Source organism: Protopterus annectens, chromosome 14.part0 (assembly GCF_019279795.1).
Source record: "Protopterus annectens isolate FY-2018-M chromosome 14.part0, PAN1.0, whole genome shotgun sequence".
Lineage (NCBI taxonomy): Eukaryota > Metazoa > Chordata > Ceratodontiformes > Protopteridae > Protopterus > Protopterus annectens.
Window position 1 is genome coordinate 74,945,791 of NC_056748.1, and position 26,202 is coordinate 74,971,992.

General features: G+C 42.9%; 1 protein-coding gene across 1 annotated transcript in view; it reads left to right on the forward strand.

Annotated features, from left to right (window-relative positions):
• Positions 1-26,202, forward strand: part of SGPL1 (sphingosine-1-phosphate lyase 1) — a 1,851,476-nt gene that overhangs the window by 1,555,469 nt on the left and 269,805 nt on the right. Inside the window, exon 9 of the mRNA XM_044055782.1 lies at positions 643-741. Coding sequence (XP_043911717.1) covers positions 643-741 — 99 coding nt within the window. The remainder of the gene's footprint in view (positions 1-642; positions 742-26,202) is intronic.

Sequence of the window (26,202 nt, forward strand, 5' to 3'; positions counted from 1 at the left end):
CAGGGGGGATTAAAACAATGAGTGAGAAAGTCATACTGAAAAACCAATCAGTAAAAACTAAATGAAAACTCCAGCCAAGCTGGAACTTCCAATGAGTGACCTCTCCAGCTTGGCTGGAGCTTTCATTTAGTTTTTATTGTACCTACAGGGGGGAGGAAGAACAGAAGCAGACAACATGGATCAGTTATTGTGGTGCATTCATTTTGTACTTGTGCATTGTTCTTTATTTTTTTTGGGGGGGGGTCAGAATTCATTGTCAAAACTGTACCCCCTCTATGTCATGTGTGTCACTTTAAAGTAACATAGTCATGCTTTTTTTTTCTACTTTCTCAGTGTCATATTCTGCTGTTTACTCCACGTAAGCCTGACTGTCACACAGCAAAGGTTTTGAAAAATGATTTCTGAAGATCTGTAGGGAAAGTGTATTTTTTTATAACATTTGGCACAGTACCATCAGGTTAGATGTAAAACATTAGAGAGGATTTGGAATAATTTTATTTTTTGGAAATAAAAAAACTGTATGATATCTACACTTTGATGCAGTACTTTTCTATTTTTAAGAAGTGAAGACCAAACTTTTTGTTTGTCATGTTTTATTAAGAAGTGTTTCTCACTAAATGCTCTCTCTGTTTGTGTAACCAGGCAATGAAGAGGGCCATTACAAGGAATACAGCTATGCTGGTGTGCTCTGCTCCACAGTTCCCTCATGGAATCATTGACCCAGTAGTAGAAGTTGCAAAGGTATGTATCCTGCATCTGCAAGTTTTGCCATGTTTGTTTGTTCTCAGATTTGGAAATGCATTATAGTTAAAATGCAAGACAATTCTAAAACAAGAACCCTCATCCATCTACCTGCTTAACTGAATAAAATACTTGAAACTTCAGCAAGGAGACTTTATTCCTCCCACAAGAAGGGCATCTGTGAAAGAGTCTCCTAGATGTGCTAGCTAAAGTCATTTTTATCTAGACTGATTTTTTGCACTCTGTTTCTTGTTTGTCCTGTCACAGTTTGGGTCACAAGTGGGACACAAGACCTGACTCAAGCTTTCTGAATTACCTCTATTAAGTATTGATTAGTTGGTCTGAGGACATTCACTTTTAGAAAGGAGAAAGATGCTGAAACCTCAGATAGTGTAACTTGCCTAGATGTTAAGCATTTTTCAAGAAGTGCCTTCAGGTGAGCTGGATATAACCGTCTCTTCTTCTGTCTTAGTTCCCAAAGAAACTTTAGATGTTACAAACACTGCTGCTGCTACATCACTGAATGACAGTTTTAAAAATGTCATGAAATGGAAAAGAAAGATTAAGGATATTTCTTATAAAAAAGTCAGGGGTATTAATATTATCAATACTGTTTCATCCAGTACCTCTGATATGAAATGTAAACTAAAAAGTAGGAAAGGCATGATTAGATATCACAAGAATCCAAACTAACACATATTAGCACTACTTTCTTTCCTGATAATATTTAACTGATTTTTTTAAATGAAAGTTCACTGACCTAAAGTGCAAATAGTTATGAAGACTGTGTTACGTAGAATTTATGCCAAGTAAAAAAACACCTACACTGATTTTGTCAAACACAACAGCAGACAATGGTGCTGAAGTATGTGTTGTTAAAGGTCTTAGTCTAAATCCTTTAACCAAAGAATGTAACCCCTGTCCAGTAAGGGTAGGTTACAATGTAATGATCTTAGTAATTTAATTACTCGGACCACATTATATCTTAATACTGGGACACTGAAGTCTCAAACCATCAGTGTGACATCTTGTTAATATAGATAAAGAAGCAATAACAGTTAGCTCTTTACGCATTTTAATACTCATCATTGGTGTTAGTACTGTTATACATAGGTTGTCAAACTCTAAATTCTCTTGTGGCAAAAATTATACTTCATGTGGACACGAATGAACTCTACCATATTCCCTTAAATCATATGAAGAAAATTATTTGTTAACCTTGATAGAAACACTTTGGAAAGCACATGTTGATTTAGTTGAAGGAAAATACTTGCATCCTGTAAGTGGAATAACTGTATACAAAGGCCCATATGTACAATACCTGCCTCAGACAATTATCACTGGTGTACAGCATAGGTATTACAACCTACTGAGAAGAATGTGTTCAACATTACAAGCATTTTAAACAAGATATGTTACATCTTAATTCTTATGGTGCTGGGTTTTGCTGCTGGTAGAGTTGTTGATCAACTCAGACCTTTTTTAGGGAAAACATACACACTACATGAGAGAAGATCATTTTTAAAGGATCTGATTGTACTGTAAAATGATTTTACTGTAATGTACAAAGTCTTCAAAATTAAGTTCATAAACTTAAACTGGTGATTAATGTTGAAGGGTATGACATAGTAGCTGTAACAGAGTGTTAGAAACCGGATTACATGTGTTTTCCCATTTATATCAGATTTGACTGTATGCAGGATAATTTAGGAGGTGGGATTATAGTCTTGGTGCACGAAAGTATAAAATCATCTGTAGTTACAGAAAGTTATACTTTGGAATGCACTGTAATTGAGTTGAGTGAGTAATCTGTAAAGGATAAACTGAGGATTATAGTGTGCTGTTAGAGCCCGTGTGTTATTACAGAATTTCATATAATATATAGATATTTTATTTAGACAATATTATTGACAGTAGTAATACATTTCTGCTGGGTGATTTTAATTCCTTAGATATCAATTGGACATGCTGTACTGGGGAAAACTTTAACTCAAAAACCTTTTTAAATGTATTGTCTCGTCATGGTTTGCACAAATTAATAACTGACAATATGAGGTGTAACCATACTTTAGATCTACTTGCTACTGATGTACCACACTTATTAAAAGCTATTATTATTGCTTCCCTTCTTTGTACGTCTGACAGTAATTCTTTTAATTTTGACATTTACACTGGAAAATAATTCAAATCGCTAAATGCAAAGTATAATTATCAAAAGATCAACTGAAATGCTTTGTTAGATACATTGAAAAGCATTAACTGGTCTACAAATTACAGTAATGAAGATCATTATTTTGGGTATTAGATCTTGGAAAAACATTAAAATCAACAATTCCTTAAATGTTGTAGGTAACCCCCCAAAAAAAATCTTATCCTCCTTGGTGGAGTAAAAATTGATTACCTTATGCAAGAGAAAGAAAAAACTTTTAGGACTTCTAAATCTTTGTCTGATATATGTAATAAATCCAAGTTAAACAAAATTAGTAATACTTTAAAACTACTTAGATGGTTTAAGAAACAAAACTAAGTAAGGATAATGGTAATAAGAAAAAAGTTATAAATAGACGCTCCAGGAGGTTTCTCCACTTCCAGCCAGTAGCCAGTCACTTCTAGGTCAGAAGTAAAGTCAAGAAAGTAATATTTGTGCAGTTAGGATCAACAGTAAGTTGAGTTATGATCAATGCATTATAACTGATAAATTTAATCTTTATTTTATAAACATTTCAAAGTGTAGTACAGATCAGTCTGAAACAATTAACTGCTTCACCAGTAGACTTTTGTCCTATCATTACCACGTCCAGTCTGGCACCTGCTCTGCCCAAAATGAAAAGCAACTCGTCTGCTGGTCATGATATAGTGCTATCAATTTTTATTATAAATACTAAGGATGATATCAAGTGATTACTAAGGTATATATTTCATAAATTAATATTACATGAATTTGTTCCTTTGGCTTGGAAGTTGTATTATATTACCCCAATTTACAGAAAGAAGATAAACTATAAGTAAGTAATTATAGACCCAAAAGTTTAAATTCTGTTTTAAGTAAATGTTTTAGAACATTGTAGATTATACATTATTAGCAAGAATTGCAGTGCAAGTAATGTTGCTCTATTACAGCATGTATTTGTTAAGGGCAAATTGACACTGTACAATTTGATTGTTTTTTATGAGGATATTGTGACAGCCTTGGATACTAGACTAGCTACTGGAGGTATATTTTTGGACATGGCCAAAGCATTTGATACCTTGTCCCATACTCATAATAGCTGCTCTGAAAAAAGATAAATGTTAATCCCTATATTATTAGGTGAATTGTAAATTGGTTATCTGAAAGAAAACAATCTGTGTGTATTCAAGAACATTACTCTTCTTACTTACCAGTTAATTCTAGCATCCCTCAGCGATTTGCTGTTGGATTATTCTTATTCGACATAGTGAGTTCAGCTTTACCTAGAAATAGTTCATGCAGGGTGTGTAAATATGCTGAATATCTCAAATTGGATTTAATATTATCAGTGCTAAATATTTTGAAAAGAGTAAATGAGTATTTAAATGAGATATTATTTTGGGCTAATGCATTTGGACTAATTTTTAGTTTAGAAAAATGTGTTATGTATTTCAAAAAATCTGAAGTATGTCCAACAATTTATGTTAACACCTTAACCATAAAAGAGGTAGAGCTTTTCAAGGGCTTATGGATTATAACCAGTAACAACTTTTATTTTTGTATTCAATTAACAACTTTTATTTTGGTATTCATGTTAAGCTGTAAAATTAACAAGGACTAGTTAAGTTTGAGAAAAGATATATTGTTTTTTTAACTGGTTAGAAATGAGTATTCTGGTCTATGCATAGAATAAACGGTGTATTGGATATTGGCAACATTTATATTGAAAAAAGGAGAAAAGAAGAGATGATAGAAAACCAGAGACTTTAGCTTGGCAAAGCTTAAATGGCTTTTGGGCTGATAGCTTCGTAACCACCTATGTACCTCTAAGAAGGAGGATTCTGTCCGTGCACGTCTAGATCTAAATCCAGAATCCAGAATGACTAGGATCCAAGTGGACATAATTAATAAAATGAGAATGTTTTTTTTCTTTTAAGTCGAATGTTTATTCACAAACATGGAAGGCTCATATACTCAAAGTGCAAACTTTATCCCCAGCACCTGCCCAAGGATATTACTTGATTGTTTATTTTAACAGTTTGTTGTAGCATAATACTGGTGTTTACAAAAGCATTTTGTAAAGGTCTTGTTATATTTGAAATTTTGTAAGAATCTACAAGTCATTATAGAACTTTCTCATAAGTAGTCAACAAGTACAGTTTTAAACAGTAGTAAACTGTTCAGATTAAAGTTCATCCCAGAGTTAAAGTTTATTGATAGTCATTTGTTTCTGTATGCTGTATTCTGTTCTCCAGTTTTTTTTGTTTTCTTGATCTAATGAGTTTGTTCTAATGTATTTTCTTAGTTTATTTCATTCCTCTCCATTGTCACCATCACTACTCATTTATTCCATTTATGAATTATATATTTACGTTTTCCTCTCCCATTATTCTCAGTTCTGTTTGTTTTATTTCTTGCATAAGTTCTTTTACCTCCTGACTTGTGGAGGATTCTGTCTGCTTCCACTTCTTGGTAATGGCTTTCTTGGCTGCTAATAGTAATAAGATTAGTTGAGGTCTTTCATGTTTAGTGTGTGACCATCTTACCCAACATAATGACATCATTTCTTTAGTCAACACCAGTTGTTTATCTGTTATTTGGTTTATAGCTTGTTGAATTTCTTGTTGGGATGCCTTTAATACTTTGCAATTTCAAAATATGTTCTCTGTCACCTGTTTAGTCACTCATACATCTCCAACATCTACTCTCTGTGTTTGGGAGTATACAGTGTGTTTTGTCTGTTGTGGAAAAATATCTGTGACAAACTTCCTTGTGAATATTCCATATTTCCAGGATTTAGTGGCATGTCTGGGATTGATACATATCTGTGTCCCTTGTTATGTAAGTTACTTATTTATAGCACCAATCTTGTCTTAGTTTATCTATGTTTGGATTGTGCTATTTGCTCTACCTTTTTTGAATTTGTGTATTTGGATCTAGCTTCCCATAAATAATTTATGATCCCTGGGACTCTCCGCTCTTGGTTTTGTGGTCAAGTTCCTTGTAGAATTGTATGAGGCCTAGGTACGCTAGCCTATGTGAGTCCTGTAGCTCAGATTTTTCCTTAACTTCATCCTTGATACTTATGCCATCTCCGTTAGACATCTGTTCCCAAAACTATGTCTCTCTCCCAGTTTTACTCCATCGAATACTGCTGTATGTCTGCCTTTAGCACATTCCTGGTTTGCTCAATTGGTAATAGGTTCTTCTCCCATTTTTTAATTATCTTCTGATATAATATTTGAGTAATACTTTTCTCTACATATCCTTGGATGTAAATTCCCTTATTATCCCTTTTTGACAGCCCCCAGATTGTTTTCCTGAATTCCTTAGGCTTCTGTACTTGCTCCAGTAATAACTCTTTCCACTTAGGCTGTATGCAGGTTATATGCAGCTATCTTGTAGAACATGCAGTACCCTAAGCTGTGCCGCTTTATGATACTTTTCTAGATCTGGTAGTCCACACCCTCATCTATCCACTTGCACTGTCACCTTTCCTCTTCCATTCATCTCCCTTTTATGTTCCTATATAAAGTCTTTTATCTCTCTTTTTTTAGTGCAGTCTGTATCTCTTGTGGTGGGTTAAAGCAATATGCGTGACTGATGTATAAGACTAATGGCACCAAGAGTATCTTGAATGCTTGTATTTTGCTATCTAAATCCATTAACGTGACTTTCCATTGCTTAATTTTTTTCTGTTATCCTTTTTTTTTTTTTTTTACTGTGTCATTCCACATTTCTGCTGCCACACCTTCTACATTCTGTTTTAACCATGTCCCTAAATATTTCAGGAATGGATAACTCTGAACCAAGTCAAAGGTGGGAGCATAATTTAATACAATGGCTTTCGTCTTGGTTTAATTTATCTTATATCCTGCTAACTGACCATAGCTTTGCAGTACTTTAAATATTGTCCTCAAATCCTTTTCAGGTTGTGTGAGATATAAGAGTATATCATCTGCAAACAAAGCAGTTTTTAAAAACCTGTGTCTCCATTTATAGCCTGAACTGTTAGATTTTCTAATCTTGAATGCCAAGGGTTCTAAGTACAAGGCAAACAGCAGGGGGGGAGAGGCAGGCACCCCTGTCTTGTCCCTCTCATTAGACAGATTGTGCTGTAAAGTCTCCCATTGCATTTCAGTATTGCTTTGGTGTCTTCGCATAGCCAGACTAATAGAGCTATCCATTCCTGCAGTAATCCAAAGGCTTTCATTGCCTTTTCTAAGAACTTCCACCTGACCCTGTCAGAAATCCTTTCTGCATCCAAACCTATCAACATCAATGTCTTTTCTTTTACCTTCACATCTTTTTGTATCATTAGGGTATTATATTGTCAAATGTCTGTCCACCTCCTACAAATCCAAATTGATCCATATTTTTGAGCTTTCCTATAGTGTTTGCCAATCTTTTGGCCATGATGTTTGCAAAAAAATTATAATCATGGTTTAAAATTGATGTAAGTATACATGCTTTAACATCCAAGAGATCTTTCCCTTCCTTTGGGATAATAGCTGATGTCCTTCTGCTCTCATGTTGCAGTATTCAAAATTCTTGGGTTATCCTCTGCTAGCTACTCAAATGTCCGTCCGGTGTACAAAAGCTTCTAGTCACTGCCAGGTATGTGGAATGTCTGATGTTGGCTAAGGGTGCGTGGGCCATAAAAGTGTTGTCTGCATGTACCTTTCCTAAGAACTTCTCTGCCGCCAGTCAAATGTCAGCTTTTCCTGCCATCAGATCTTCGAATTTTAAAGATGAGTACCCCACTGGGGCTATTTTTTCTGATTCTTTTGGTTCATTGCATGCCTGTTTAGGTTCGTGTCCTCCAGGAAAAGAAAGTGCAGGTGCTGATGTCAGATCCCACATAAGGACGCACACAAGCTCTGCCTTTTCTGCCTAGGGGGCCTACACATGACCATCGGACGTGCATGATCTGTCAGGCCTTCATACCCAAGACACTCCGCAGTTGTCTGTTAGCTCTTAATATTTACTTAGAAAACCAGCATCTTAAATGCCTGGTGCTAGTGATGGAAGGGCCATCTGGTCAGACCATAGAGCCACCCAAAAAGAAGGCCAAAGTTTCCAGACCTGAATCTGCTGCAGCACCTCCTCCATCTGATGCCCCTCCTGTGGCCGATGTTCACCTGGAGGCATGTTCGGAATCTGTCAATATGGGTATAGTGGGTACCATTTGGGAAGCTGCATAATCTAGGATGGAATGCATGTCTGTGGAGGTCTCACAGCCATCAGCCAACAATAACGAGGGGGAACCTCCACTTGTTATGGCTGTCCAGACAGGCTCTTCCACTGCTTCTGCGCAAACAGAACCTAGGCCTTCTGTAGGGCCTACTCCCTATAGGCCTTCCCTGAAAAGAAGCAAAAGACTAAATATGTCTCACCCCCTGCAGAAAGCCAGCCTGACTAGCAGACCTTCTCCCAGAGCCTGTTTAATGCTTTTATGGCCCTAAGGTCTGCTATGCCTTTTTCCCCACTGGCTGGTCCCCCACTTATTAGTCCCAGGCCTCAGGTCAGGGACACACTCTAACCTGAAGCAGAGGATTGCTCAGAATCCTCTTCGGAGGATTCTCTTTCTTATGTCTCTCAGATGTCGTCCCCTCCTGGTCGTGCTTCCCCAGAGGAAGACTCTGCTGAAACAGACTCCCCAGGAGAGGTCCTCACCTTTGGTGAGTCATTCTCAAAAATGTGAGAATGTTTGAAGTGGGATTCCTCTGATATGTCAGAGGTCCAAAAAAGATACTCTGAGCTCTTGCAAATGGACACTCCTTCTGCCATTCTTCCAGTCTTACCAGCCTTCTTGGATGCTTTCAGTGCAGACTCTGTGAATCCTGATTCCCAGCCACCAGCCCCTCGAAGGCCTGACAGGTTCTGTAAGGTCCCTGAAGGGGCAAAATTCCTGATAAAATGCCCTGTTGCAGATCCTGGCACTGTTTGAATTTCTGCAGATAAACCATCCAAACTGCATCCCTCCACCTCTGTCCTTCCTACAGACAAGGACAATAAGGCCATGGAGCGCATTGGCAAAAAAGTATACACTTCTGCTACCTTGGCGTTTAGGGCAGTAAACTGTCAGATGCATATGTCTAATATGCCCTGGCCATTTTGACTGAGGCCACCAAGCTTTTGGCAGATCTCCCTGACTCACCTTCCAAGGCTGAAATATCTAGCCTTATCTCATTGTCTTCTCAAGCCACAAGACATTCTATTAGATGCAGCTATGATGCTGCAGAAGCCTCTGCCAGATCTGCAGCCTCTGCCTCAGTCCTTAGAAGATACCTATGGTTAAGACTACAGCCCTTACCTGATGATATTAGGGCTAAACTCCTGGCTGCTCACCTAAATAACTCTGCCCTTTTTGGGAGTAAAGTGGCTGAGTTATTAAAGACCCTTCAACAAAAGGGGAAGGAACTCCAGGACCTCAAACACTTGTTAGTCTCCCCTATCCCCAGGTTTCATAGGAACTACCCCACCAAGACCCAGTTCATTAGGAAACGCTCTGCTCCAACCCCCCATTCTAGGAGGAGTAAGAGCACCAGGAAACAGCAGACCCCTTCCAAGTCTGCTCAGACATCTGCCCAGAAACCTCAGTTACAGGACAGGGCAGGTAGCCTGTTACTACCTGCCTCTGCTGTCCACCCCCCAGACTCCATTCCTCTGTCCCTAAGGCTCTATCACTGTCTTCCAGTTTGGCAAAGCATTACATCAGACAGACTGGTATTATCCATTATAGAAAAGGGGTTATTTCATGACCTGGATCACTCCCCCCTCTTTAAGAGGCATCCCACAGCCACCCAAAGACCAGCTCCCCCTTTTCTAGATAGTCATAGACAGCCTCCTTTCTCAAGGAACCATACAACCTGTCCCCCTGGCAGAAAAGGGAAAGGGTTTTACTCTAGACTCTTCCTAGTCCCACGGAAGGATGGACCATGGAGACCTATCCTGGATCTCTCTCACCTCATCCTTTTCTTACAAGTACCCACCTTTTGTATGCTTACTCTACAGACTGTTTCCCTTGGTAGTGCCTCAGGGATTTCTAGCCACCTTGGGCATAAAGGATGCCTACTTGCACAACCCTATTAGCCCAGTTACAGGAAATATTTACGTTTTTCTGTGGGTTTCTCACATTTTCAGTTCTCGGCCTTGCCCTTTGGACTCTCTGCATCTCCAATGGCATTCACCAAGTGTCTGGATCCAGTGATTGCTTATTGCAGGGTCCAGGGGATTCAAATTTTTCCATACCTGGATGACCTCCTGATACAGGCAGAATGTTACAGATCCTTACACTACCAAGTTATCTCACTCCTGCAGACACTGGGATTCAGCATCAGTTACCCCAAGTCCAACCTAAATCCCTCCCAGGACTAAGGTTTTCAGGGGTGCAGAATAAGGACAGATGTCATGAGAGCATTCCTTCTACTCCAAAAGATGGAAAACCTAAAGAAGTACCTGTTCTCCATCCTCAAAGCCACTGTTATGGCAGCCAGGCAGTATCTCAGATTACTGATCATATGGCTTCCACTATTCCAATGCTGCCATTGGCAAGACTCCAAATTAGGAAATTGCAATGGTACCTGAGGTCCCCATGGACCCAACACTCACACTCCTTGGACTTCAACATTCCCCCCTTCCATGCCTAAGGAAGGAGATCATTTGGTGGTTGGACCAAGTCACACTCAACCCAGAACTTCCCTCACAACCCCTTTCCCCAATTCAGGAGATGTACACAGATGCCTGACATCTGGGCTGAGGAGCTGCTTTGGGCAGCCTGAGGGTGCAGGGTACCTGGTCAGACACCTTCAGGTGGGAACACATCAACATCAGGGAAATGAGAGCGATCCTATTTCACTTGAGAGCCTTCCTATATATCATAAAACAAGGACCCCTGAATTTTTTTACAGACAACACTACAGTTCTATGGTATGTGAACAAACGGGGGAACAAAATCCTACTTACTATGCAGACTTGCACTCCAAGCGCGAGATCTGGTGGTCCAACAGGGAGTCACCCAGCAGGCAGTTTATATCCCTTTAGCTCAGAACACCCAGGCAGTCACTTTGAGCAGGTCCATGTCACAATCTCACGAATGGATGCTTCACAGGGATGTGTTCCTGGACATTGTCCACAAGTGGAGCACACCACAAGTAGATCTGTTTGCCTCCCCTCTGAACAGACTACCACTGTTTTGCACCAAGCTACCCAGTCCACTAGCAGGGACAATGGACCCCTTTTCAGTCTCATGGAAGGGGATGTTTCTCTATGCATTTCCCCCTTCCCACTACATCAAAAAGTCCTACTGAAAATCAGCGGGACAAACCAAAAATTTTGTTCGGACTCCCTTTTGGTCAAGACAGCATTGGTTCTCCCTCCTTCTGCATTTAGCCATGGGCAATCATCACAAGTTACCTCACAAAGTGGACCCTCTCACACAGGACAAGAGATCCCTAATCCATCCCCACCTAGAATCTCTGAACCTAACTCTGTGGGTGATAGAAGTTTGATCCCTTACAGACACCTTTACACTGAGGACATGCTAACAGTCCTGCAGGAGGCCAGTAGACCTAACACTAGGAGATTGTATTTGTGTAAATAGAAAAGATTCTCCGTGTGGTGTCAACAAAGACATCTGGACCCACTTCAAGGTGAGGTCCTCTTTCGTGCTGTCCTGTCTGGGTGAACTCTTGCAAGCAGGGTTGGCATATTCCTCTGTTAAGGCCCACCTTGCTGCTATTTTGGCTTGTCTGCCTCTTGACCCTCCTCTAGCATCTGTCTTCCTGCAAAGTTATTCCTCAAGGGAGTACTGCATCTCAAGCCCCCCAGGAGGCCGGTTCCACCTCCATGGGACCTGAACTACGTTTTTAGAGAAGCTCATGGTTGCTCCCTTTGAACCAGCACCTAATCTCTGAAACACTATCTGGAAAACTGTACTCCTGGTGGCCCTGACAGCCAGGAAAGTGTCAGAGCTCCAGGCCCTCATGGCAACACCTCCCTTTCTCCTCTTCCGCAAAGGATAGAGTGACCCTGAGGACCAACCCCTCCTTCATGCCCAAGGTGGTCAGTGAGCTGTCCTTAAACCAAGGTAATCACCTGCCCACCTTTTTCCCACATCCCCAGAATGACAGTGAGAGTCTTGCATCCCCTTGATGTTCACAGACAGCTTAGACTTTACCTTGACAAGACCAAGTCTGTTAGGAAATCAGAGCAGTTATTTTTCTCCTTTTACCCCAGAGCTCTGGGAAAAGCAGTGACAAAACAGACCATTTCTGCCTGGATTTCCAGGGCTATATCCTTTTCCTACACCTACCATGGAAAACATCTAAATTCAAAAATTAAGGCCCACTCCACTAGAGCCATGGCTTCATCTGGAGCCTTCTTTAAAGGACTGGACACTGCTTCCATTCTAGAGGCAGCTACATGGAAATCTGTCCATACCTTCACTAAGTACTACAGACTGGATCACATCTCCAGATCTAGAGCGGGATTTGCTAGGACAATCTTACATGATTTCATGGAAAACAGTTCCATGCCACCCCCTCTTCTTCCCTTTGAGCTTTGACACTCACCCAAGGATTTTAAATACTGCAACACGAGAATAGATGGACATAGAATAGTTGTGTAAAATATTACCATGACCATAGATGTCCTTCTCTTCCATGTTGCAGTATTCATTCCCTCTCTCCTAACCTCCTTTTTCAGTTAAAACTATTCCTTCCTTGATGTTCAGCCTGAAATTGTCCATAAATAGACTTAAAAGTAAAAGAAAAAGTCATGGACATTCAGAAAAATTGTCCATAAATAGACTTAAAAGTAAAAGAAAAAGTCATGGACATTCAGAATTGCCATTTAGCTGAAACACTTGATATCCTTAAAGGGCAATTTGCATATATCCCTTGTTGCCTCTGATACAAGAGGTTTAAGGTATCACACAGTGGAAAGTTTTGCTTTGCTAAATTTTTCTTTTTGTGTTTTTAACCAGTTGGTTTTCCTGTGTGACCTTCTTACTCATTGTCAAATGTTAATGATCAACTTTTGCAAAACTTTGCTGTAACATCGCAGTATCAACTTGGCAGCTTTAACAACACACAATATTCCTATATCATCAGGTAGCACTTTCTTCATGCACATCAAACACATACTGCACTAATTTAAACTCATACAGCATAATTTGACAGCATACTTACCTTGTTTCAAACTTGACACCAATGTCTGCAGCCAGTTCTTCCCATGCAATTATTTTGATGTAACTAAATGTAAACATCCTTTTTAACTTTTGTAACACACTGTAGCCATTTCAACAAGCAGAGAAAAAAAATCTTACCTGTGCTTGTTTTAAGCTTCACAGTAGCATTCTGTAAACATTTCTTAGGAAAAATATGTAAAATGTTCTTTAAGGGATAATAGATACTTTTGCACCAAATTCCAAATCTGTCTCCTCTCATCTTATGGTGGTCCCCTGCCATAAACAAACTGTACAACAGAAGAAAGAAACTGTTGCAGAAAAGAGGAAAATCCCAGGATGCAAAAAACTCCTTTACCAGCCTCAGTAAGAAGCTGAGATCCCTCATAAAATCCTCCAAAACTAGTTACGAAAATAAAATTGCCAAAGATTCCAAAGACAGCCACAAGGCATTCTATAGTTATGTCAAGAATCTAAATGGCAATGCTCAGATATGCTCTGAGCTACAACAGAATTGCATTAAATATACTGATTACAAGGATATTGCCAATATCCTGGAAGATCGATTTAGTGCCAACTTCACCCCCCTCTCACCCCCTAACGGGCCCATCTTAATACCAAAAGATTGCCAAATTCCGGTAATCACAGCTGCACAGGTAGAAACCATACTCTCCAAAGCTAAGAATACAGCATCCATGGGACCAGATGACATCCCGGGCTGTGTACTACATGAACTACAAAATGAACTGGCACCTCAACTAAGTGTCATGTTTAATCATAGCCTCACTTCAGGCTTCATGCCCACTGAGTGGCGCACAACTACAGTTATCCCACTCCACAAGGGGGGATCCACCTTGGATCCCGGGAACTATCGTCCCATCAGTTTGACGAGCCTGATCTGCAAGGGCATGGAACACATTATCATGGAACTTATAAACAAAGACATTGGCAACCTTCAAACACTGGACCCCACCCAGTTTGGGTTTGTGAAGGGCCAATTTTATCTCCTGAATCTGAGTGACTTCTTCGAATTAATTTCCAGAGTTGTAGACGAGGGTAAGGCGGTCCACACAGCCTATCTGGACCTCGCCAAGGCCTTCAACACCACCCCCCACTCTGGAATCATAGATAAACTTACTAAGCTGGGCATAAATCCCTACGTCACTCGATGGGTTGTCAACTGGCTTACTGACAGAACCCAGACTGTAAAAGTAGCCGACTCCAAATCCAGCTCCAGACAGGTGACAAGTGGAGTACCTCAGGGTTCAGTCCTGGGACCGCTCTTGTTTGGCATCTACTTCTCTGAAGTACAGGCCAACACTAAGGGACTCTGGCTAACAAAGTTCACAGATGACTGCAAACTGGGAGCCATTATTGGATCCCCAAATGATGTGGATATTCTACAAAAGGGCCTTACAGAAACAGATGCTTGGTGCCAGAGCCATGGGCTCAAGCTTACTGCCAAGAAATGTATAGTTATCCCCTTTGGGAAAAACCATGTACCCATGAATTACCACACTGGTGGCAGTACACTAAACACCGAAAGTGTGATGAGATACTTGGGGACACAGGTGGACAGTGGTCTCACCTTTGATAACCACATTGCCACAACAGTCAGGAAATCCTTCTGTGTGGCACACCTCATCACTAAGGGCTTTTCATCCAGAAAAATGGAGGTCATTGTCCCACTCTACTCATCCCTCATTAGACCCATTATAGAGTACAACGTCCCATTTGGTATGTACCTCGCAAGACATCTGCAATAGCTGGAAAGGCCGCAGAAATACCTCACTAAAAGAATCACAGGCCTAAAGCAGATGCCCTATACTGACCATCTAAAAAGAATCCAGATATACTCTGTGGCATATCGTCTACTCAGAGGCAATTTCTGCTTAACATACAAGGCCATGTCAAACCCTAAGCTGTTGGACATGCTCCAATTAAAGAAATCCCAATCCCTCAGAGCCACACGCTTCAGGGATCTAAACTTTGTCATCACAATGAACAAAACATGCTGGAGGGATAGGTTCCTGACCCAGAGACTTTCCATACTCTGGAATAGACTGCCCACACATGTCAAGCAGAGCGCCTCCTTGGCCCTCTTCAAAAGGAACCTTGACGATTGGATGGGAGATAGGAAATTCACCCCAGGGATCACGTCAGTCACCCTGCTTGACAGGGGTCCAGGGAAGTAAATATTGTGGGAAGAGATGTCCAGGGAATTGTTATGGCTAGGCTTGTATAGGCCCTAGGGCTGATAGCCTAGTACCAACCTATGAACCTATATAGTTTCAAATTTTTTCCCCTTTTGAGGGCATAGCAAAAATATTGCTAACTTGTCACTTTCATGTGCTTATTCATCTTTCAGTGTAAACCTAGTATTTTGCCATGACTATTTTTTATTCTTATCTATTTTATCATCAATGTTTTCATTGATTTAATTTCGAAGCATCAGGTGAGCATTTCGTTTCGGGTTAAAGTTAGAAATATGGTTACAGAAACATCAAATTGAAAATATGCAGCACATTTAATAATGTAAACTCTACATAAACACGTAGGTTGAATGCAAAAGTAACAACTAATGTGATATTGAGAACGTCTGATAACAGCCAACACAATAGTTACATAAAAAAGTAGATGTTTTGCAGAATAACTTTAATGAGCAATGGGTACTAAGCAGACATTATTAAACCAATAAGGATTTACACAGCAACTGACAAATCCATTGACATAATTTTCTCCGTCATTGAACTATTTCTAATGTCAAACTGAGAGTTTATATGGTGATCTGAAGTAGTTTACTTCATTTGATCTTCAACTTGTGGGTACCGGATCCATATCGGATCTGAGCTGGCAAGTTCACTAGCATCTGCTACGAGCTCCAAGCTCCTCCCCTTACCCATAATGCACCTCTACTACCTTCCAACCCCCAGATCTTGTTTGCCGTGGCTTGCCAGAAGCATTGTGATCCTGAGCTCCACGTTTGTGAGTTAGGTTATGTGATAAGTTAGCAGTTTTTTTATAGTTGGTTGAGTGTTAGCTGTTAGTGTAGGTTCCCTCACTTCCTCCCCTCCCTGGTGCGTCATGTTTTAGGGTTTTTCTCTAGTTTTTAGTGTTAGTGTGTGTTGCTCCCCCCCCCCCAGCTTTCTGTGTGCCTTTAAGTGTGTGGTAAGTGGGTCTGAGTAGAAAATGGTTTGTTTTTCCTTTTCCTTCTCTTGTTTGTGTGTGAATTACAGTTCTTTCTGTGAGAGACATGGCTGACCCCAAGCTGGTCTTTAAGAGGTGCACTGAGTGTGGCCACAAATTGTCACCAGCTGATGGCCACACTCTTTGCATTATGTGCTTGGATGTTGCCAATTTAAGTACAGATTGTACCATTTGCGCGGGTTTTAACCTGCACGCTATCAAGGATAGACTGGCTTAGTTGGCCTTGAAAGGCTTTTTACCCACTACTGAGGCAGCTGCCTGTTCTACTGCTTCAGTCACAGCGGCTGCTGTGGCTGCCTGTCCTTCCTCTCTTGTCCTTTCTTCTCCTCCTTCCCAGGCTGGGACTCACCCTCCCTTTTCTAAGCCTGCGGAAGTGAAGCGCAGAAAAAGCAGAGAGAAGGATAGAGAGCACAGGTCCGAAAACCATAAGAGGTCCCCAGACCTTTCTACTTCTACTCCCGTCAAGAGTCAGTCTAGGATCCGTGACTCCCCTTGGCTCTGATCTCCCAGATTTTCCCTGGAGCCAGAAAAGCCACAGCCACCATCTGGGGCCTCGGTACCTTGACCCGCCAGGTTGGAGTCTGTGGCCTCGTGGAGGTCCACCCGAAGCCTTTCCGAAGTCGACATGGATAAAATGATGAGGATGTTCATTCGTACTCAAATCCAGATGGGAGACTTGCCAGCCCCCCTCCCTCTGGAGGGGAGAGCTCGCTTCCTTTCTTCATGAAAAGTTCTCCTCCGATCCGACCACCGGGTTCAGAGTACTTGGATCCGAGGGTGGCCTTAGTCAGGGGGTCAGCACCGATGGTACCTGTCTCCTCGATGCGGACAGCTGCCTGGAGCATGTTGGATCCGACTAGTTCAGAACAGAATGGCTCTCGGATCCGAGGGAGCGGAACTTTTTCCATCAGCTCTAGTGTTGTCGGTCCAAGTTCCCTCATCAGAGCTCCGTCCACTTTGAGTCCGGCTCCAATTCTCGTGTCGGATCCAGGGAGAGCGGTTTCTTTATTGGTGGCCCAGGAGGCTCGTTCTCCCTCGGCGTTCAACGTGGTAAAAAGGGTTCTCTCCACTGCATCGAGACCCTTGAATATTTCATTGGACTACGCTCTGACTCCCTCGGCTTTGTCTACAAATCCCTTCATTTTACCAGAGGAACAACCCATGGTCGAGGAGCCCCAGGCGGTTTCCCCTGAGGAACAAGTGGCTTGCGAGTCACCCCCCCCAGAAAGCCCCACCAGAGACGTGCCTCACAAGCATACATGTAAGAGGAGGCACTTTGACTCCCCCAAGTTCCTCACTGGGGACACGGATTTGGATGATGGGGAAGGTTCCCCCCAGATCACCTCTCGACGCTGTCTCCTTTGGAGACATCATGGAAATCCTACACCAGCGGGGAGGTTGGTCCACCTCCAGACCTTCCTCTGATGAATCCGTGTTACTGGAGGCTTTCGCCATGGTCCCATCTACTTCCTGGGTGTCCCCTCCCGCAGATCCCCTGGTGGACCTGGTCACCTCACGAGCCTGGAAGGAGCCAGACACTGTGGAACCAATCCCAAAATGTCCAGACAAAATTCTGAGCCGTCCCTCAGACCAGCATGGAACAAAGGGTCCCCTGTAGATGCTATGGTGGTAGCAGCAGCCACCAAAAAGGAACTAGCCCAGGAGATTTCCTCGGTTCATCCCCCTGACCAAGAGTCTAGGATGCTGGACTGCTTAGGGAAGCAGGTTTATGCATCGGCAACCTTTTCCATCAGGGTGCTGAACTACATGGCCCACGTTACTAGACTACAGCACGACCTGGTCAAGGAACTGGCTGAGTCTTCCCCTAAGTCCATGTTGCAGGTGGACAGAGACACGTTTTCCACGAGGATGGCCACCTTAAAAGCAGTTTCCACCACATCCATGCGACTCCTTTCACATGCTACTGAAGGAGCGGCTAGGGCAGCTGGGTACGGCGTGTCCATGAGGTGCAACACCTGGCTCAGATTGTCAGTTCTCGGAACCTTTCACGGCATCTTTTGCTAACATCCCTTATGACGGCTCAACCCTTTTTGGTAAGACCATCAAAGAGACCTTGGTCCAGTGTGAGAAAGATGGGAAGACACTGTCTGCCATCGGGATCCCCTTCTCGAACCCTCAAAGATCCTTTTCCCAGAATCAGCGAGGGCAAAAGAAGATGCGGTTCCGGAAGTCTCAGTATTCCCGGGATACTTAGGGATCTTCTGCCCCAGAGGCAGAGGGGGACAAGATAGACGTCGGCCCAGTGGTAGAGGGGGGGTCTGAGGAATTTTGTTTCTTGAGAACCATTCTTGGACAGGCCCGGGCAGCAACCCTGAGGGGTTGCCCGACTGCTCTACTCTGGAGGCAGTCGGGGGTTGAATGTCGTTGCACCTGGCGGCATGGGAGTCTGTAACATCAGACCGCTGGGTGCTTCAGATTATATCCAGAGGATACTCAATCCATTTTGTGGTTCCTCCCAAACCTCTCAAACACCTCCCGGATATACCACTCATGCAAAGGGAGGCAGCAGCACTGGAAATTTCCAAGCCGTTAGAGAAACGAGCTATCAAACCCATCCCCCCAGATCAGTCCGGATCGGGCATCTCCTCCAGGTTCTTTTTGGTGCCAAGGAAAATGGTGGACTTAAGGCCCATTCTGGACCTATGTACCCTGAACCTGTCAGTTGCCAAAGAAAAATTCCGGATGACCACCTTACAGTCCATCATGCCGTACCTGCAAGAGAGCGACTGTATGTGCTCATTAGACCTCCAGGATGCCTACTATCACGTAAAGATGCACAGAAGCTCCAGGAGGTTCCTCCGCTTCCAGCTAGGAGTCTATCATTACCAATTTCAAGCCCTACCCTTTGGTCTCACCACAGCCCCCAGGGTGTTCACCAAAGTTATGGCAGTAGTAGCGGCTCACCTGAGGCTTCATGGGATTCAGGTCTACCCGTACCTGGACGATTGGCTCCTCACTGCTCCCACCAGGTGTCTACTTTGTCAAACCAGGGATTATTTCCTAAAGCTTGCACTTCACTTGGGGATTACAATCAATGCATCCAAATCTCTTCTGAATCCTGTCCAGGTGATAGTCTACTTTGGGACATGGATAGACACACTACAGTGCAAAATCTTCCTGGCCACAGAGAGTGTTCGAAACCAGAGGATGCATGTTTCCCTTATCTACCGGTCGCACCTTCCCTCAGCAGAATCGTTTTTGAGGGCCCTAGGTTCAATGGCAGCGACCATAATGCTTCTTTCATGTGCCTGGCTACACATGCGAGTACTACAGTGGACCCTGGAGGTGCAGTGGTCCCTGTTAGATCTTCCATTGTATTATCCAATACACCTCAGTCAAGTCTGCAGGTTATCCCTTCTTTGGTGGATGTACTCTCCGGAAATCCTAGAGGGACAACCTTTTGGTCCAGCCCCTGTCCAAGCTACAGTGACCATGGATGCCTCCCAACTTGGGTGGGGGGGGGGCATTTTTTGGGCAGGACAGTCCAAGGCGTGTGGTCCCCTGTCAAGACCAGTTTGCATATAAATGTTCTGGAGATGAGGGCAGTCCTTTTGGCATTGCAGGCCTTTCATGCCTTTCTTCCTCTGGGAACCATTGCAATTCAATCAGACATGGTGGTCTGGTATGTCAACAAACAGGTAGGGACCAGATCTTACCCCCTTTGTCGCGAGGTCATGAGAGTTTGGGAATGGGCGATCTCCACCGGTCACTTTCTGATAACGCACATTCTGGGAAGGTCCAACATCCTACCGGACAGGTTAAGTCGGACTATACTGATGCCTTACGAGTGGTCTCTGAATCCTTCAGTAGCAGAGCAGATCTTTTTGGAGTGGGGTCAGCCTTGCTGCGATCTCTTCGCATCTCCTTCCAAAGTGAAGTGCAGAGAGTTCTTCGCTCTGAATCCCCAGCCAGGGGACTCCACCAGGGATGCTCTAGTCCATGCTTGACCTCCCGGTCTTCTGTATGCTTACCCTCTAGTACCTCTTATTCTGAGGTTTCTACAGAAAGCTTGTCGACTGGGGAGCAAAGTGATCCTCATTGCCCCGTTTTGACCTCGCCAGGTATGGATTCCCTTCCTTTGGTCTCATCTTCTGGCTCCACCTTGGATCTTGGATCCCATTCAGGATCTTATTTCACACCCCTTCGGGGTTCCTCATCCAAGCTTGGACAGTTTGAGGCTCATGGCTTGGCTACCCCAGTTCCCCTAATTGGTAGGACTCCTGGATTATCCTCTTCAGTCAGGTCTATTCTGGTGGCAGCTTATAAGTCTTCCACCAGGAAGATTTACCATAGCAAATGGAAACGTGTTTCCTTTTGGGCTTCTCAAAGGAGTTTAGACCCGTTCATGGCTCCTGTTCCTGCCATTCTCGATTTTTTAGCAAATATTTTTCAACAAGGCTCAAGCTGCTCTACTATCAAAGTTCAACTAGCTGCCATCTCTCATTTTCACGTGGGTGAGAATTCTGCTTCTTTAGCCTCTTCCAGACTCTGTAAAGCCTTTATTAAAGGTACTTTCCTATTGCACCACCCGGTCAAGGATCCTGTTCCCCCATGAGACCTTACTATGGTTCTTCAAGCTTTGGTCGCTTGCCATTTGAACCTGCAGCAACCACGGATCTTAAGTTTTTGTCTTGGAAAACAACGTTTCTAGTGGCTATCACCTCTGCTAAAAGGGTTTCAAAACTGCAAGTGTTGTCTATTAAATCTCCATACATGATTTTCCATAAGGACAGGGTTTCCCTTCATACCAATCCATCCTTTCTTCCCAAGGTAGCATCACAAGTTAACATCAATCAGACCATTAACTTACCTGTTTTCTTTCCAAATTTTGCTAACAAAATGGAATACAGACTCCACTTGTTGGATGTTCATAGACAGTTACGATTTTATTTACACAGGACTAGAACCTTTCGTAAATCGGATCAGTTGTTTGTGTCCTTCTCTAAACCCTTTTTGGGTAAACCTATCTCTAAGGTCACTATCGCTAGGTAGATTTCCTTCTGCATCCTTCAGTTCTATAAGGATAAAGGTTTGTCTCCTCCGGGTCAGGTGGAAGCTCATTCGACTAGGTCAATGGCTACTTCTGCAGCTTTTTGGTCGAGAGTCTCATTGGATGATATTAGTTCTGCAGCTACTTGGTCCTTATCTCATCCCTTTATTTCTTGCTACAAATTGGATTTGATTTCTAGAAGGAGAGCATCCTTCGGTTCCGCGGTGCTCTGGAATATCCTTCCATGAGGACCACCCAGGAGTTTAGTAGCTGGGGACTCTGTCCCGCCGGTTGAAGATCAAGTGAAGTAAACTACTTCAGATAAAGAAGTTGTGTACTCACCATAATGTTCTATCTGAGTAGTTCTACTTCATTTGTCTTCAACCGTCCCTCCCTCCTTCCCTCTGGCCTTACCATATGGACAGCCTGTTTGGCTGAAGTTTTAGGTGCATAAGGTGTTTTTTGCAAGTCGGGTTCTCAGTATAAGTGGCAGCAAACTCGATCTGGGGGTTGGAAGGTAGTGGGGGTGTATTATGGGTAAGGGGAGGAGCTTGGAGCTCAGAGCAGATGCTAGTGAACTTGCAGGCTCGGATCTGATACAGATCTGGAAACCCACAGGTTGAAGACAATCGAAGTAGAGCTACTCAGATGGAACGTTATGCTGAGTACATAACTTCTTTTTATATATTGGAACATATTGGTGGAGAATTTTCTACTGTTCTCTTTTATAATAAAAAAAGGTCATTTCATAAATAATTGTTAATATGGCTGCATTGTTTAACAAGCTACATTTATCTTTTTCTGTTGAAAAGACAAAAAAAACCCCCTGAAATGACCTGATGCCAGCAAAAAATAATTCATTTGAATTTCGTTGCTTTGTTGTGTAGCTTCCCAAAGTTGCTTAATGAATTGACATAAAAAAAAAAAAAAAAAAAACATAACATGATCATCATCAGGATATTTACGTGCATAATAAAAAGGAGAAAGTACAGTTGTGTAAAATCTTACCTTGAAAACGAATAAACCAGGAAAGAGTCAAACGAACATATAAACTACCACACCACAGGAAGAAGCAAACTTCACAAGTCCTTGAAAAACTTACTTTTAATCCTTGGCAGAAAACAGTATAAGCGCTTTCATTTTAAATCACACAAAACTTCTTCGGATACAGTTCAAACCATCCAGAGCCTTGGTTTAAATAGTAATCCTACTACATTAAAAACACACCCAAGACCAATTAGTGTCATTGTCCCCATTAATTATGCAAACAACATAGCTGCTTTTAAAAAACAGAAACAGTATACATCAAAAACCGTTCTCACAATGCCCTAAATGTTCAGTATCCTACATCTTGAAATATACAAAATATAAATGCATTTTTTAACTAAAAAAAAATATATACATATATATGTATATACTAGATATGAGTGGAACCAACAACAATACATTTCAGTAGGAAATGTATACATAGCATGTACTTTAACCTACCAAGATGAAATTATGCAACAATGTAATTATGTATGTCTTAAAAGTTATACAACAAAACCTTCATCATTCCAGTGACTTCATTTTAAGCACTGGACTAATACTGACCATATCATTAAGACCCAGATATCTATAAGCTTCTCATTTTATCTGCCAGATCAATTTTTTGCTTTTCCAGGTAGAAAGACCATGGTCCACCCCATGTTTTTTTTTCGACCTTCTCAAGTATACTAAACTTAAACTCATGCCCTTCATGAAATATCAAATGCTTATACAGCGCATTAGTTGTTTTTTTCATCTTAATTTCGTACGTGTGCTCATAAATGCGGTTGTGTAACTTGCATTTGGTTTTGCCTATATAAAAGGCTTCACAGAGCTGGCAGCGAGCACCATAAGTGATACCCATGGTGTCATAGTTTATATTTCCCTTTTGTAAAGAAGTCCTTGTTTCTCAAATTTATCCTATCACTCTCCAATGCATATTTATATGTGCTACATCTCCCACATTTAACCATCCTGGCATGAGATATGTTTTTTCTGATTTTTCTCTCTCTCATGTTTTTAAAATTATACCCTCTCCTAAATGTTATAGTTGGACCTTTCCCTAATACATGCCATGTGCTGTGATTTTCCTTAAATACATTCCAATTCTTATATAAAATCCAATTAATTTTACTACTTTCCATATTATAGGTTGTGATCATAGCTCCTGTATAATTATTTTGCTTAAGTTTCCCTGTTGGTAAAATATGATGTGAGAGTGTTCAATCTCGCCTTTGTTCTTACACATGGGTTCGGAGCCGATCCTCGGCTCCGTGCCGGCCGACTGCAAGCTCTGCATCGAGAAGAAGCTCGAGGACATGTAATACCCACAACCCCCCTCTGCCATTACCTCAGATCTAGTTTGCCGCTGCTGCAGTACGCATCGCTGGAGACTAGCTCGGGACTGTTCAGATAAGATTTTTTATCTATTCTGTACTAAATTTCAGAAAGTTTCTTTAAATTCTAGTTACTTAAGTAAGAGTAGGTGTGTCAGTGTCAGAATTCTCTATACTTAGAATAAGTTAACTTGTTAACTTTCGAGTTAGATTTTTCGGGGCCTACCCCTTCTTGGACTTGTGACTAAAACCTTTGTAGTCTTGCCTTTTGGCAGTTATAACTGAATTAGACTTCGGTTTCGACTTCTTTGACTAAAACTTGTGGTAGTCTTGTTTTTAGCTTTATCAAAACAGACTTTTTTCCCGGATTTCACATTTGTACTGGATTGTACTTTTACTGGACTGGACTGCCTTTTCATTGTTAATATGTCTGAAAAGATGAAATCTGGTTTTAAACGTTGTCAGTGTGGCCAAAAAATGTCGGTCACAGACAACCACAGTTCCTGTGTCTACTGTCTTGGCCCTCTCCACTTACAAGAGGACTGCTCTATTTGTCACTCTTTTAGTGGGAGGGTCATGACAGATAGGCACAGGAAACTGATGGATAGAGGATTGCTGAAACCCTCTTTCCAGGAGGCTTTGGATGCTTCAGACCAGGCATCCAAGTCTTGAAGGGGTCGGCGTCGGAGCCAAAGACATCGGCTCCGAGCTCTTCGAGTCTAGTTGGATCACCGGTTCCACAGACTTCGGGGCCGAGTGTTCAACTGTTGGCAGTTTCCGAGCCTCGAGTCTTGGAACCGGTGACGGAGCTCCCCCGCCGCCTCTATTGTGGTCGGCTCTGTCTTCGATCCCTTCGACTCGTTCTTCTAGAGCCCTTTCCGACACCGTCGTGGACCGTGTGGTGCAGAAACTTATGGAGCATACGGCCCTGTCCAAGCTTATTTCGGTCTCCTCTCAGTTGATGTCGAGACTTGAAGGCCTGCCACTATCTCCATCTGTTCCTCCTCCGAGACCTGTTCAGTCTTCGGAGCCGGAAGAAGCTGACCTGATGATTGTGGAGCCCTCGGTGCCAGAACCGTCTTTTTCTCGGTCGGCACCGTTTACCTCGACTCCATCCGATCCGGTACCGGAGTCTCGGGCCCGAAGATCTGTCCTTGGTTCCGGGACCGAGAGTCGGACCGATGTTTCGGTTCCGACTCTCCTCTCGGGCCTCGGCACGGATCGATTCGGTTCCGTCCTCGGGGTCGGTGCCTTCGGCTCCTGTTTCGGGGATTCTTCCCATTTCTTCGGAACCGGGAGATACCTCGACTCGGGACCCGGGGGCCTTCGACCTCATGAGGAAGGTGTTGTCTACTCAGACAACCACATCAGCAGGTACAGCTTCTCCTCCGGCAAAGGACCGTTATCCTCCTCTGCACCCACGGCCACGTCCAAGCGTCGGGCACCAGTGTCTCAGCCACCCCTGGAGGGTGCCCCCTCTTCCTCGGAGGCTTCTTCGGATGCTCCCCACGAAGAAGTTCCTAGGAAAAGACTGTGTAAGAGGAGACACTTGGATTCTCCACAAGAATCCTTGACATCTGATACTGACTTAGATGAGTCAGAAGGGTCCCTAAGTCACCTTCAGAGGATGTCTCTTTGCTGACATCTTGGAGATCCTTAAACAGAGAGGTGACTGGCAAGCCCTCCCCTTCTGAGGATGAGTCAGTTTTGCTGAAGGCATTTGGTGCCCGTCCTTCCTCCTCCTGGGTCACTCCGCCTTTGATGAGTTAATGGAATTAATTGCTCGAAGGCGTGGAGACTCCTGACACGGTGGAACCTGTCCCTAGGAAGCCAAATAAGTACATCACGGCACCACAGGACAAAGCTTACCTTACCAAAGGAGTTCCGGTAGACGCCATGGTGGTGGCAGCGCCACGAAAAGGAGATGTCGGAGTCTTCCTCATCTGTCCATCCGCCTAACAAAGATTCTAGGACCATGGACAGATCACGGAAGCGCATTTTCAGTTCAGCGGCTTTCTATGCGTTCCCTGAACTATTTGACCCATTTTACACGTTTACAGAGGGATCTAGTCAAAGAGTTGGGAGATACCCTCCAGGGTGCTACAGATGCCGCTGTCTCAGAGAAAGTTACAGCGCATCTCAACACCCTTACGTCCATTGTGAACTTCGTCCATGAGGCTGATATCCTATGCAGCCGAAGGATCGAGTAGGGCAGCGGCTTCAGCGATTGCTCTTCGTAGGCAATCCTGGATGCGCTTATGTTCGTTTGCGGAAGCCTTCAAGTCTTCCTTTACTAACGCCCCATTTGATGGAGCCACACTTTTGGCCCCTAAAGTAAGGGGGCCCCTTACCGGTGTGAACAGGAGGGAAAGACTCTGTCTGCTGTCGGAGTCCGTTTTTCCACCCCTTCCAGACCGTACCCCAAAGGGCAACGTGGTGGGAAAATGTGGTTTCGTAAACCCCAAGGGTCTTTTCCAAACACACAGGGTGATGCCCCCTCTAGAGGCAGAGGGGGGGGCAG